General features: G+C 36.4%; 3 protein-coding genes across 3 annotated transcripts; 1 reads left to right on the forward strand and 2 right to left on the reverse strand.

Annotated features, from left to right (window-relative positions):
* Positions 1-484: 484 nt before the first annotated feature.
* On the reverse strand, positions 485-1742 carry LOC129947780 (location of vulva defective 1-like). The gene is made up of 5 exons (XM_056058476.1): positions 1638-1742; positions 1467-1581; positions 1131-1402; positions 875-1068; positions 485-810 (listed from the first exon to the last, which is right to left on the reverse strand). Exons 1-5 carry the CDS (start codon positions 1650-1652, stop codon positions 672-674), a joined length of 735 nt encoding a protein of 244 aa, XP_055914451.1. The 5' UTR covers positions 1653-1742; the 3' UTR covers positions 485-671.
* A 6131-nt stretch (positions 1743-7873) lies between these two features.
* LOC129946860 (probable endochitinase) lies at positions 7874-9823 on the forward strand. Its single transcript, XM_056057222.1, has 5 exons — positions 7874-7919; positions 7973-8087; positions 9079-9350; positions 9410-9579; positions 9656-9823. Exons 1-5 carry the CDS (start codon positions 7896-7898, stop codon positions 9789-9791), a joined length of 717 nt encoding a protein of 238 aa, XP_055913197.1. The 5' UTR covers positions 7874-7895; the 3' UTR covers positions 9792-9823.
* A 2905-nt stretch (positions 9824-12728) lies between these two features.
* LOC129947657 (probable endochitinase) lies at positions 12729-13750 on the reverse strand. The gene is made up of 5 exons (XM_056058290.1): positions 13711-13750; positions 13513-13627; positions 13175-13443; positions 12938-13101; positions 12729-12885 (listed from the first exon to the last, which is right to left on the reverse strand). The coding sequence occupies exons 1-5, from the start codon at positions 13723-13725 to the stop codon at positions 12756-12758; spliced, it is 693 nt and encodes a 230-aa protein (XP_055914265.1). The 5' UTR covers positions 13726-13750; the 3' UTR covers positions 12729-12755.
* Between the last annotated feature and the right edge of the window lie 1715 nt (positions 13751-15465).

Raw genomic sequence — 15465 nt, forward strand, 5'->3', positions numbered from 1 at the left:
TCAGATTGTAACTGTCAATATGTCTGAGAAAATTCTGTGGAATCTTATGGCGTTTTATATGGGTAAATTCAGATTTTTGAAGCGCATGAAACGTAGCTGTAATTGTTTTATTTTTTGGCATTGTATAAGTGTAACTTCATGTACGCGTAGAAAGCTGTCAAATTTCCAGCTAAAAATGTTTTTTTGAATTGTATTTGTAAAAGTACTGAAAAAAACAGATCTGCAGATTTGATCTTAAATCAAAAATGTATCAATTTATTTTGCCCCATGGAATGCAAAAACAGGGGAATGGTGTGTTTTCGCAGATCTTAAAACCCCCAATTACAAGTATAAACTAACCAATTAAATTCGATTTGCGAATAAATCTTGAACAGTGGGTGTAAGTAAGGATATAACAAAACTTAGGCAACATAATAGAAACAAAGAATCTTGTTGTTCTCTAAAGGTTTTCCTTGGGTAATAATAAAAGAGCAATTTTTTCAATTTGAAATGCATATATGGAATTGCAGAATAGTGACATTTACGAAAAAATAGATCATTTCTGTCAAACAGAACTTAAACTCAACTTCTACAATGTTTATATAACTATAATTGAATAATATTAAAAACATTCTTTTAAATTCTAAACTAAATAGTTTTAATGATGTTATTTATGGTATAAATACATCCTTCTATGTAATAGTTGTTGCACATCTAAGTGGCACTTCGACTCCACAAAATCCAGTCGTAGAATTGAAAAGAGTTGAACCAGGGCATTCGTATACATTTCCAACCCAAGTAGTACTATTGACTAGATCACAAAAGATATATCTGTAAATAAAATAAAATCTTTCGACATTCCTTAATTATTAAATATATAAAAATAGCTTCTTGCTGTTTGCAATTGATGTCAGTTGTTATCTCAAAGCGTCCAACATTGGTGACATTTGCACAGAAAATCAAAGGATCAATTGTCGGACTAATTGTTGTAGATTCTGCAGGATTTACAGTTGTTGAAGTTGTGGTTGGCATTGTTGTTGTTGTAGTTGTTGTTGTATTTGCAGTTGCTGCTGGACATGTCCCACCAATCTGCATTGATTTTCATATTTTTATTTGCATGCTTAAGGTTTATACAACTTTAAATTTCTTACTCCTGTCATTGTTGGATCAACACAAATATGTGGATCATCGTATACACAAACTGTTGAGTTAGCACATAAATTAATATTAACGGTATCAGGGACAGAAGAACCGTAACAAAGTGCGAAAGAATTGTAGCTCATGCAGGCAAATGAACTATTTCCATTACAAACCCCACACATTCCGCATGAAGCTTGAGTAGTTTCTGCAGGACTACAAATCGATGCAGAAGCTGTACAAACTGTTCCATTGGGACATTGGGTTACCGAGGATGTAGGCAGACCTTAAGGAAAGCAGGATTCAAATAATTATAAGATACTTTAATAAATTGCTTTTATGTTGCGCACCATCGACACAAATACTAAATTGATCATTTGCTACACATGCAGTGTTAGTAATAGCCGAACAAGTGTTACATAAGGTGTAAACCGTATAAAAAGATGCAGAAAATATGAACAATATCTGAAAAAAGATGAAATCGGTCAAATCAATTTCTTAAAATATATATTTTATCTTACTGTTACAAACTTCATAGTGAGTCAGTTCGTCTCCAATAACAAGAATTAGTGAACTAACCTACTTTTCAAAGGTTTATCAACTTTATAAACGATAATGTTCTTATCGGATAAATCTCTTATCATTTGCATTTTTGGTCCACATTTCCATCTCAAAAGAACACTAGGGTTGACAAGTTTTTACTTTCGTATAACATTATTAAGGCTCTCCAAAGCTTTCATACATGTCAAAATATTCGTAGATTGCCGTTTTAAAAGCTGGTTTTTCGAATAGTATAAGTCGTGTTGCCTCGTTGAGACTCTATGATGGGCGGTTCCTAGTGGCTACGACGCAGATTTTTTGACCCTTGTTCTTTCACAGGTGTTTTTTTAGTATCTAGAGACAGACAAACTATGTTGAGACCTTTCGTTTCTTATTCCTAGAGCATTTGTGGTAAATGGGCAATTTAGTTGGACAAATCAAAGAAATATTGTTTTTAGGTCAGTTCACTTTTATAGTGCCAGAGGTTTTTATTATCCCAGTTCATGTTAATGGGAATTCTAACTTACGGATGTTCTCAAATCAGCCATATTTAACAAACAAAAATGTAATATGTTAAAAAAGGAATCTGTCAAATTGTAAGTTAACTATTTCTGTTAAAACAATATTGAAGACATAACATAGAAAACATCGTCATGCGAGTATTTTACTTACTTACTTACTTAAGGTGGCGCTACAGTCCTGATATATATATATATATACAGCTCGTCCCTGTAGATGCTGTCATATGCGGCCTTGAAATCGATGAAAAGATGGTGGGTGTCGATTTGGTGTTCTTGGTTTTTTTCCAGGATCTGTCGTAATGTGAATATTTGATCGAATGTGGATTTTCCTGGTCTGAAACCACAATGATAAGGACCTATCAGGTTGTTGACGATGGGCTCACATATTACAGCAGAGAAGATTTTATAGGCGATGTTAAGTAGACTGATTCCTCTATAGTTGGTGCAGTTTAGAGGGTCTCCTTTTTTCAGGATCGGGCAAACAATACTGAGGTTCCATTCATTGGGTATGCTTTCTTCCGACCATATCTTTCAGATAAGTTGGTGCATGTTGGTTAGGAGCAAACTTATCTCCAGCTGCTTTAAAGAGCTTGGCATTCAAGCTATCCGCTCTAGAGGCTTTATTAGACTTCAGCTTAGATATTTCAATCTTTACTTCGTCTAATTTGGGAGGACGGGATTGTTGGCTTTCGTCGTCTATGTTGAATGGATCAAACTGCCTGACAGCGGAATTCGGTTCGTCGTCGCCGTTATACAGTCTGCAGAAGTGGTCCTTCTATGTCCTTAGCATTCACTTCGTTTCCACTATGATGTTTCCACTTTCGTCTTTGCAGCCTTCGGTTCTAGGTGAATTTCGTTTCACCTGTTCATAAAACTTTCGAACTTCATTCCTGCTTTTAAACCTCTCAACATCTTCGACCGCAAGCTTCTCATGCCCTCTCTTTTTTCTTCTGAGAAGTCGGTGTTCCTCTCACCTCTTCTGCTCACAGAGCTTATGAGCCCTTTCCTTTGATGCAGCGCCGCTTTGTGTGCTTGTTGTTTGGCTGCCGACATTCCTTATCAAACCAGGGGTTCCTTGTTGGTGGCTGCTTGAAACCCAGCACATCAGAGGCGGCTTCTCTGATTGCATCTTGGCAGTTTTGCCACTGGTCTTCGATACATTGTGTTGGCAGCAGAGAACTTCGAGAGAGGTTACTTGTAACTCGATTGGAAAAGGATTTGGCGTTTTTTTGCGATTGTGGCCGTTCGACGTTGAAGATTATCCCAGCACCTCCCAGTTTTGCCTTGGGTCTGGAAACCCGAAGTGCTACCTTGGCGACAACGAGGTAGTGGTCCGAGTCGATGTTAGCTCCGTGGAAAGTTCGGACATCCATGATGCTGGAAGCGTGTCTGGCGTCAATCGTAGTATGGTCAATCTGGTTGACGGTAGATTGATCTGGAGAACTCCAAGTTCCTTTGTGGATGTTGAGGTGTGCAAAACGCTAAATCTATGGGCCTGAATCCGTTGTCCCAAGTGTTGTCGTGTTGACTGTTTTTCCCGGTTATTCCACCAAAGATGTCTTTCCCTCCTAGATTGGCATTAAAATCGCCCAGGACAATTTTAATATCGTAGCTAGAAAACTGCTCTATATATCTTTGGTGTTGTCATCTTTCTCTTCTTTGCCGAATTTAGCCTTTATGCGTATGGTCATGAGGAGCTCATTGATGCACCTATAGCTCAAGACTTCTTGCCTAAGTCTGGCTCCAATGACAAAGCCGCATCCAAATAAGCGCTGTTAGTTTTCGTGGTAGCAGTCACCATAGTAATAATCGCAGTTTTTCATCCTCTCTTTGCCCGGCCCATTCCATCGTATTTCCTGGATGGCGGTGATATCTGCTTTATAGCGTTTGCGTAGGTTGTCAGTAAATCCATCCGTATCAGAGGCTTGTTGGTGCTTCGCAACTATGATGTTTTTACGTGGCCAGCAAGTCACCCCGACGGCACAACCCCCAACCTTGAGGGCCAGATCCTTAGTATAACTTCAATGACGAGGAGCCGGATAAAACCGCTCCTTATAGGCCTGGGCTCCGAATAAGTCGTAGAAGCCCTATAAGGTTGTTCACTTAGTAGTTCAATCTTACTGGAATTGTAGACGTCACCGTTGATTTCATCTCGAGAATTCATCCGCTGCCGTCCGGATAAGGAAGGTGCCTTAGTGGAAACACCTCTCCCCCTTCTCTCGTTTGCTGCCCCTAAAAATTGTTCACTTTTTGGTAGAACCCAATCTCCAGTTGAGGTACTAGGCAGCCGATGTTTACCGCGAGGAGAAGAGAGTAGTGCATTTTAATTTGAACGCAGATTTTCAAAATAAGCCTGAATCATTTTAACACTTTTCTTGATGGTGCATCTGTTCATGGTTCAAATTGAATTAGTCTTAAATTGAGAAATGCCAAATGAAATGCAGAAAGAACTTTACGTTTAGGTGTGGTTCACATTTAACATCGGCCCTTAAAAATTGACTACCCTTTACTTAATTCATTATACTTTTATTAAAACTTATAATTATCAATTCAATAAGCAAATTAATGAAACTAATAAATGTGTATTGTAGGAAGTCAGTAATCAAGTGAAGTTTTCTATATTCTTTTAGACTTTGACAGACGGACATCTTTAATATTTTAGAGCATTTGCTATGAATTTATTTTGAATGTCCGATTACATCAGAATTGGTAAGGGATTGCGATTAAAAACGGAGAAGTTATCTTTTTCGTTTAAAATTGGTCCAAAAGCCTGTAGTTATGTACATACATATGTACATTCATACATTACTTAGGGGAGATTTGCTTAAGATGACATAGTCGACAAGACGACATAGTCGCATTTTCTCAGCAACCATAAGTCTAACTGTTCTTTTAAACACGCCAAAACATGCAGTTTTAAAATGTCAGTTTCTCAATTATTGTTGCTTTCTTCAGTTGGCAAGAGTGTTTCTACAGGAGCAGACAGAAGAATTTTGCTCACGAAAATTTTTTTTTACTAAAATGTTCTATCGAGTATAATTCCCGTTAAAGTAAGTACAATGTTGTGTCTGAAGTGTTTTATGAATACAGTTATTTGTGTTTTATGAAGTTTTTGTGTTATTTAAGTGCCAGATTGTGTAGTTTTTGTGCCTTTAACATTGAAACCATTTCCGATCGTGTCGGGCAAGATGACATGGCGCTCGTCCGTTCAAGTTGACATATGTCATCTTACCCGGAAGGTAGTAAAAAACAAATTCGAAATTAATTTAGAATTTTTTATATTTCAGCATGCCAGCAAATTACAAAAGGAACCAGGCTTTCTTGGTCAAAAGAAAACATGGATAAGGCCATTGAAGATGTCAAAAACAAAGTGTGGCTGGCTTTTTGCCGCTTAAAAGTATGAAGTGCCACAAGCCACCCTTCGGCGCCACTTTAAAGCCATTCCAAAAACATGGGGCGCTTCAAACCAACGTTTAACGAAGAAATAAAAAAGCAGTTGGTTCAACACTTATTGGATTTCGAGAGTCGTTTCTTCGGTTTTACGACAACTGAACTCAGAAAATTAGCATTTAAATTTGCTGGAAAACTTAAAATAAAACACACATTCGATAAGAGGTCCCAAATGGCTGGTTGGGACTGGTTGGATTGTTTTAGATCCCGGAACCCAAAACTGACTTTAAGATCACCTGAGCCAACTTCTGCTGCGAGGGCAAAGGCTTTTAATAAGCCACAGGTGATGAAGTTTTTTGAAATACTAAGTTCGTTAATCACTGAAATACCGCCCCAACGAATATATAATATGGATGAATCTGGACTAAGCACAGTTCAAAGGCCACCCAAAATCTTTGCGCTCAAGGGAAAAAAAACAAGTTGGTGCCTTCACCAGTGCCGAAAGAGGCCAACATGTCACTGTCGTAGCCTGCGCAAGTGCAACTGGAAACTTTGTTCCTCCAGCTTTGATATTCCCTCGTAAAAATCACAAACTGGAATATTTTGGTGGTGCACCAGCTGGATCATTAGAGCTGTGCTATGAAAGCGGATATATGGTGGGTGAACTATTTTGCAAGTGGATGGAACATTTTGTGAAGTTCACTGGTTGCAGCCTTCAAAATAAAGTTCTCCTTATTCTTGATGGCCATGGAAGCCACAAAAATCTCCAGGCATTGGAATATGCCAAAGCAAATGGTGTTGTCATGTTGGTGCTTGCCGCCTCATTGCACACATAGAATTCAGCCTCTGGACGTATCATTTTTTGGTCCACTTGACAGTTTCTATAACCGGGAATTGACAACATGGCTTAAAAACCACGCCGGCAGAACTGTTGGCCTCTACCAAATTAGCGCTTTGTTTGGTAAGGCATATGGATGCGCTGCTTCAGTGGGCAACATTACAAGTGGCTTCGAAAAATGTGGAATTTATCCATTCAACCCTAACATTTTTCCCGATCATTTGTTTTTGCCTAGCGATGTAACAGAAAATGAATTAAACATGAATGAAGTTGCACGTCCACAACATCCCCTTCAATCTGCAAAAGATGATTATCAATCATTCGATGAGCCAGGACCTTCAACATCAACAGGCCTTGTGGACTCAGTTCAAAATCTTCAACACCAACTAAAGAATTAGAATCGGTTACCATCGCAGCTACTTCAGCATTATCCGGACCGACAGAATCATGTGACGTTCCAGCTCCATCGTCATCATCATTTCATCCCAACATTTCAAGTCCTACAACATTGTCATCTTATCCGTTCGTTGAACAGATGCTAAAGTCTATTTCGCCATTGCCAAAATCTATTTCGACAGAAAGTGCCAGAAAAAAAAGGAAGGCTACAGCTACAGGATCTCAAGTTCTCACTTCAAGCCCATATATGAGTGAAGTTAAAGCTCAGGTCCAGGCAAAAAATGAAAAAGAAAATCGGAAGAGTCTTAGAGCTCAATAAGTAACAAAACGGCCCATATTACAAGACGATGATGTTCCGCAGGACTTTTCAGAAGATGATGACGATGTGTCTTGCATTTACTGCAATGAGCTGTTCAGCATTTCACGTCCAGGAGAGCATTGGCTATGTTGGCAGGCATGCACTAAATGGTGTCATGCATTGTGTGCCGGTGTTGATCACAAAATTAAACAATTCATTTGCGAGGCTTGCAATGAAGGCTAATAAAAATAGTATGTCATCTTACCCAAAGATATGTCATCTTATACAGGGCTGTGAACCAAATTTAAAATATTTTTTAAAAATACTAATACATGTTTAAATTCTATAATTTTAAGTTTTTTTCTTGTTATAAATAAATACATAAATAAACTTAATTGACTTTATTTTATTTGCTATTGGTCCTAGATTTTCTATTTTCAGCTTTATAGAAAAAGTATGTCATCTTAAGCAGATCTCCCCTATACTATTTGCTTTAAGCCGCTATAACATTGTAAATTACAATAAATTGTTATTTATAAGGAACTCAAACAAAACACACTGCAAATTAAATTTATTTACAAACGGTTTACATTTTACTCTGTGTAAAGTAATCAAATTACGTTCGATGTAATTGGTCTTATCTTATAAGATCATAAAGTGAAGTTCAAAATATTTGTAAGTAGATAGAAATTTATTTCGAAGATAAATTGATAAGGTGTTTTTTTGTGTATAAATAAGAGGAATTTTGAATGCTCCCAGTTTTGTAGTGGTTTGGATCCTAAGTTTAAACGAAAAGATGAAGCTTCTAGGCGCATTAGTTGTAAGATTGATCAGCAGTTTCGTTTTGTCCAATTTAACTTTGTACCTTTTTAGCCAGTTCTTGTGTTTGCTGTTATAATCTATCAGGCAAATGGTTTGTGTAACACTTGTTCAGCTATAACTGGATTAGCTTGTGTTTCAAACACTGAATTCAAAGTTTGTAACCAAGGTGAGTTTTGAAAACAATTTATTTATTTCTTTTATTTACAAAATTTGGATTAAAATAATTGTTTTTGCGGGTTATTTTATGTGGTTGAATTTTAATTCCAGTAGTTCGTAAAATTTTAATACCTCAAAAAATATTTCTAATGGTTATAAAGCACGTGTTTAGGTTGCTTTAGAGCCAAAGTATTAATTTAATGGATTTATTATTTTGGTATTTTATTTGACTGCATTCTTTGACCAAAGCAATAACTAAGTTTTTCCGGTGTTAATTATTTCAAACTTAGAGCTTCACGTTACTAAGCGCGTATGGAAATTAGCAGAAAAAATATTGTCTACAAAAAAACTCTTCAGACAAGTTGCAAGTCCAACAAGAGAAAGAAATATTACTTATTTCTTTTTCCATTTAACAAGAAAACCTTTTACACAAAACTTAAAATTGAATTTTTGCAGAAAATAAAAAAATCATAGAAAATAAAGTTCAGTTTTCAGTTGAATACAAAAATACAATCAGCTGACATTTTGACATAAGTTGTCTATGATTTAATAGTTAGGGAGATTTTAATTGAATGGGGGCATTCACTAAGCTAATGGCTATGTAGTCAAGGGAAGTCAACAAAAGTATTTAAAATTTCGGCTACAATGTTAGTGCACACATATTTGTATTTGTCATTAATATGACAGTTCCGAATTGACTAACTTTGTAGTGCAATTTCGCATTTACAAAGCTAGTTGAATTTTGACTACGTTGTCAATAGTTTTCTGAATGCACCCATTGACTTTCCAATAAAGTTGTTTTCATTAGAAGGCAGTTTTTTGGTAGCTGGCCAATCAGATGCTAGACTTTTGACTTATTTAACTTTAAGTACCTTATGTCATCTAAGCCTGTCCGTTTCACTTATAATGGATGGGAAACTGATTTTAAATTCCACTTGGACGAAAACACAAGGTCTGGACAAAATCTTGAAATTTATTTAAATTTTTACACATTTTTGCAGGAGTACCTCAGGGATCAGCAATTACTTGCCCAGGTGGTTTATCATGCTCACCAGACCAAACAATTTGCACTGCAGATCCAAACGCACCGAAATCTTGTCAAAAATGTGGATCTTGCAACGATGGAAAACTATTTGCATGCACTAAATACAATGCATTTTCGCTATGTTTGGGAGCTGATTCACCTGAAGGAACAAAGGAATACGTTTGTCCTGATAATTTAGTATGCAGCGTTGATGCTAAAAACATCTGCATTAATCCATCAACTTCAGGAGTAAAATAAAATCTGAACTGAATAATAATTTATACTAACATTTTTATATTTTAATAAAGCTTGGTGGTACATGTCCATATGATACCGGTGCGGAAGCAGAGGATGAAGAAACCACGACAGAAGAACTTATAACTACAACACCAAGTGCCAGAGATCATCCACATGAATTTTGTGCGACCATAGGATTTTCGGGCAGCTATGAAGTTACTTCGGATACTACTTGCAAACAGTAAATTCATTTCTTTTAAGGATTTTTGCATTTACAAACTATTTTCCTTGATAACATTTCTATTTTCCTATTCCAGATATATTCGATGTTCTCGGACACAAGCAGCCACAGGTCAAGTATGGAACGGAAGTATATACCAGTGTCCACTGGCTACTTTCTTCAATGCAACCACCCAACAATGTGGTGACCAAAAGCCAGCTCGTTGTCCTTAATTCATTTATTTCAACAACAACTTTTTCAAATGGAGTTTTAAAAATTGTTTCCTTTTTTTCCTCCAAGATGTTTAAGTGTAAACGAATTTTTAGTGTAAACGAATTCAAAACATCATTTTAGACATTTAATAAAACCAGTTTAATCAGAATAACATTAGCGGTTATTAATTCTTTGGTATTTGACAACACTTTTTACCATCATGTTTTCATACACATATGGGTTGGAACATGAAAAAAAAAAAAAAATTTTTTGGTCGAAGACATAGCTCTTGCAATGTGACCTCGAACGAGTTTTATCACGAAATTGTCAATTCCGTTGATTCGAGCCCCGTTATATAAAATGAAATAGTAGTGCACGTAAGAAGATTGCTGTTCGATATAAGCCGGTACAGCGTCAAATCTCTGCCGCTCAAACACCCGAAACTTCTCCATCTGGGAAGGGGCAACGTTGAACAACACAGGACAACCATAAACGATCATCGGCCCTATGAGGGCCATGTAGTAAATTACCTTCACTCTGGGGTCAAGCCGACTGCTAAAAAACAGCCGTTTCGTCAAAGCGAAGGCTCCTCTGGCCCTGGTCAGAGCAGCATTTATTTGTCTGTCGAAATATAAATACTGATCTAACCAGATACCGAGGTACTTCGCTACACTTTTGCTCGCTAATGGCTGCCCGTGAAGATCAACGATGACCATCTTGCGCCAATTCTTACACGTATCCCTCATAGCCCTAGCCAACGGAGTCCGGAACAGAATTGTCTCCGACTTCTGGACATTTATTTTCAGTTTCCAGTCATCGAAATATCGCTGAATCTTGCCGAAATCACGCTGCAAGCGAATTCTAATAACCTCAATCTTTCGGGCCTTCTGTACGCTATTAGATCGTCGGCGTATGCAATTGCCTTTGTAAGACTACCTATCAGATCGCTGGTGTAAAGAGAATTGTCGAATACACCACTCCCTGTTGAAGACCATTTTTAACTAAGAATGTTGTGGTAGAAGTTACATTGCCACTTTTGACAGCAAACTTTCTACCGCTAAGCATATCATAAAGTAAACAACAGTTTTAGGTAAAGACCCTCTAACCATACGGTGTGAAAAGCCTTTTCCAAATCAACCAGAACAGCGCCTGTGCATTGTTGTTTTGATTTATACCATTGGATATCAGAAACGAGTTTAGACGCAGCATGAATTGTGTCATGACCCGCCTTGAACCCGAAATGTTTATCCGGAATTATTTTGTTGTCCGCAGCCCACTTAGTCAGAGCCCTGTTAATGATCTTTTCGAAGACTTTGCTGATACTCGGAAGAATACTTATCGACCGAAGATTTGACGGGTTGGAGTTGTCCTTTCCCTTTTTCGGGAGAGGATGAACCACAGCGGTCTTCCAATGTACTGGATAATATGCATTATTCAGTTCATTATTGAAGAGTGTGGTGTAAATGTCAATTGCCTCCATCGGTAAATGTCTTACTACAACGTTGGATATACCATCGACACCTAGTGACTTTTTGTTTTTTATTGAATTGAAGATGAGCTGAAGCTCAACCTCCGTCACTAACAAGAGACTTGGTCTCGTTTGCTCGGCGATTATGGAATTTGGCAGGGAAGCGTCATGAAACCGCGGTTCTCAGATCGCCATTGTGTCATATCATTTCGGAGGTAAAAGTGATTAAGTAGGGCTCCGTTTTGCAGGTAGTGGTTGGGCGAATGCTAACATTCACCTTGTACACTTGCTGGAAAGCAGCTCCCACCGTCTCCACTTTTTCCTTCGGATCTTCAACTATGAAAAAGTCATCGTCAAAGATGGCTTCTTCTGGATCTATTTGCGCTGTCCTGAGTACATCTCTGTTCTCTTCAGTTCTTTGGAGTTTCAGACACGGAAGGTCATTATCGTTCTTTTTTTCTGAATATCTTGTTGATTTTAGGGTCACTTGAATTAACTGACCGGATTTTGTTAATTGATAAACTGAAGTTCTCCTTACTCAACAGATTGTTATTTTTTATTGACGACTTCAGTGTCCTAACCTCCAAGTCGTGTGATACTGTAAGTCGTCTGTACAAGTTTTTGAGACTTGTCAGTAAGCTACTCTTGTGCCCACGTAGTACGTCAATAGTCGCGTTTCTGTAAGCGTCCATTTGGTCCCGTTCTTTGTACTTTGGTATTGTCCATTCCATCGTTCGTTTTATTGTTTCGTCCATCTGTTGTAAATTTTAGTCAATTTCTGTATTTGTCAGTTTTCTGTTGTTTGGTGGGGCTATGTCACTCGAACGAAGTTCTCTCGATATAGTCCTATATAAATAAATAAATACATATTGTATGAAACCATAATTGTGACGTTTGGAAGTGATGAAATTGTTTTTAGGGCTTCTTAAAGTTTGAGATGAAAAAATGAAGAATGACTTAATTTTTGTCTTAAAAAAGTAGCTGTCATCGTCATGTCATATGTTTATTCAGAGTCATAATACAATTGGCAAGTTTATGTTTCTTGGATTTATGAATTTTCTCTGCCAGATTGACAAAACAGGAGACTGACATATAAACAATTAAACACAATTCACTATTCGATCTCATCTAGCCATCCAATTAACTTTCTATGTCCTTTTTTAGGTTTTTAATTGTATGATAGTAAATTCTTGAGAAATCGAGTCCTAAAAATTCTATTCTCAGATTTCTGACAGCAAAATTGAGAAATTCGTTTCAGTTTGTTCTGTTTTTCATAAATAAGAAAATAAAAATAAGATGGTTCTGACATTGCACTGCAAAGATCTATCAATAAAACAAGAACGGACATTGATAGCATCTTGAAAAATGAAAAAAATTACAAACATATTATCGTAGATTATAAAAATAAGGTCTTTAAGTTCTGCAAAGTGTTAAATTTATTTACGGTTTTCATTTATTTCGTTACTGATAATCGATTAGCGCCGCCTAGTGTAAGGGAAGTACTACCTTTCCTTTCTTACACTGCACATCGTGCCGGTACCGTTACACCACATAAACGGGAAGCCGAATTAAAATATGTCGACCCGGGGCACTCGTAAATATTTCCAACCCATGTGCTATTATTTAGCAAACTGCAATAGACATACCTGAAAAACAAACTCAAAATACTTAAGTTATTAAATGTTTAAAGATGAATACCGTTTGCAATTCGGATCAGTGGCTATTTCATATCGGCCAACTAAACCTACGCCTGCACAATATGCTTGGGGGTTAACTCCTGGGCTTACTGTTGTTGTTGTAGGAGCAGCAGTTGTTGTTGGTGTGGTTGTTGTTGCAGATGCTGACGGACAGGTTCCTCCCAACTGTCACCAAAATACAGAATTGGCATTTTGTATTAAATTGCAACGAGATCAAATCCAACATTTTTAAACTTACTCCTGTTGTTGTGGGATCTACACAAATCCGCGGATCATCGATATTGCATACTAAAGTTCCGGAACATGAAAAATTTATAGCGCTGGGGGTTGTTGTTCCATAACATAAAGCAAATGTGTTGTAGCCGGTACAAGCAAATGCCTTATTGGCATCACAAGTGCCACACCTGGAACATGACGCTGGAACAGTTCCTGCTGCACTGCATATTGCAACGGTAGGAGTACAAACAGTTCCAGTAGGACATGGGATGACAGAAGTTGTAGGGAGGCCTTAAAATTACAAATTTATTTTATAAGTCATTTTAAATGTCAAAATATTTTTGAATTATGAAGTCTTACCATTTACACAAACGCTAACTTTATCGTTTGCAACGCATGCTAAGTTTGTTAAAGCTGAGCAAGTGTTGCAAAGAGAATTTGCGACGCAGATAGCAGCACAAAATACTAAAATTTTCTGGAAGAAATATAAAGTCCATCAAAAACTGTTTGGAGAAAGGAATCGAACAGAGGAAAATCCTGAATTGGAAAGTAACTTACCACAATAGTTTTCATCGTTCAACTGATAAATTTATGGTAGCTAACTGATGTGAAGCCCTTCCTTAAACACATATTATCATTTTATCAAAATAAAATAAATATAAAATATTATCTTGTAATAAAATGCAATTCATTTACCTATAATTTTGTAATCTACTTGTGATACACTCTTGTAAATGCTGGAGTTAGTTGACTTGCAATTTATTTATTTACCAAACAAATATAATAAGTAAGTTATTTTAAGAATAATTTAAGATAGTTGCAGATAAAGTTTTTTTAAGAAATTAAATTTAAAACCTATGGGAGTGCCACCACACCCTTGAACTTGAATGATGATTTATTGTGTTTTTAAGGCTTATGGGGGTTTCCATGGGTAAAATAAATCAATTTATTCTTGATCCAGATATTCTAAAACACAAATTGTCCCTGTTTTGTATTTATTTATTTTCATTATCAATTAGAGGTAGTTACTCTTACAGACTAGCGAAATACAAAATGTGTCTTAACATACATTTTAGTTAATTAACCATAAAGAATAGGCTGAGCAAATTTTTAAATGTATCCCTACTCAAATGAAAATTAAAATCAATATAATCAGATATTTGGTTAATTTCTCTGACACAGCGAGATATTGGCTCGTTAACAGCATAATTTACTCTATAAAGTGCCTCATGGAATAAATAACGATTTCTAAACACTCGAGTTGGAACATGCAAATTTATAAGAGACAATAAAAACGGACAGTCAATATGATAGGATAAAACATCTTTAATAAACATTATGGAAAATATTTTGCGGCGGTTTTCTAAGGTCTTAATGCCAAGAAGTTGACGTCGAGTATTATAAGGTGGCATAGCATCAACGTTCCATCTAAGTTTATATATAAATATTCTTGTAAATTTTCTTTGAATTTTTTCAATTCGAACAGAATGAGTTTTGTAATACGGATTAGTGATCTAACATAATCAATGTAAAGCGTTTTTAACGTATAGGAATCACTTAGACCTTTAGAGTTGCGGGAAACTAATCCAAGCATAGAGTTGGCCTTATTAACTATGAATTCTAAATTATTAGATAAGTTGAATTTAGAATCAAAAATGACTCCCAGGTCTTTTTTGGTTGAGACTCTTTTGAGAACTTTGTTCTTAATATAATAATCATGCACAGAAAGGAGAAGAGCGACGGAAAAATGAAAAACATTGACATTTAGATATGTTGAGGATTATTTTGTTGAATTTATACCATGTTGATAAGCTTTGAAGATCTTCTTGAAGAGGCACACAGTCAACCGGATCCTTAATACATCTCAGAAATTTGAAATCATCGGCAAACATCAAGTTAAAGGAATTTAAGAGAAAATCAGGAAGATCATTTATGAATATAAGAAACAAAAGTGGTCTAAGATGGCTACCTTGAGGAACACCCGCGGAAATATCTATTGGACTTGAGACGATCGAATCAATACGGACATATTGAATGCGTCCTGTGAGATATGAACACAACAAGTTTAGCAAGTTAGAATGTATACCTAGTTTTTAAAGTTTATGAACTAAAATTTTATGGTGAACTCTGTCAAATGCTTTGGAAAAATCGGTACATATGAAACCGACTTATATCCTTTTTTTAGATTACATAAAACAAAGTTAGAGAAAATTGTAAGATTTGTAGAAGTTGATCTCCAGGATACAAATCTGTGTTGAAATGGGGATGTAGTCTCTTTTAATAAAAACGAAAGCTTATCGCAAACAATTTTTT

This window comes from Eupeodes corollae, chromosome 2 (genome assembly GCF_945859685.1).
Source record: "Eupeodes corollae chromosome 2, idEupCoro1.1, whole genome shotgun sequence".
NCBI lineage: Eukaryota > Metazoa > Arthropoda > Insecta > Diptera > Syrphidae > Eupeodes > Eupeodes corollae.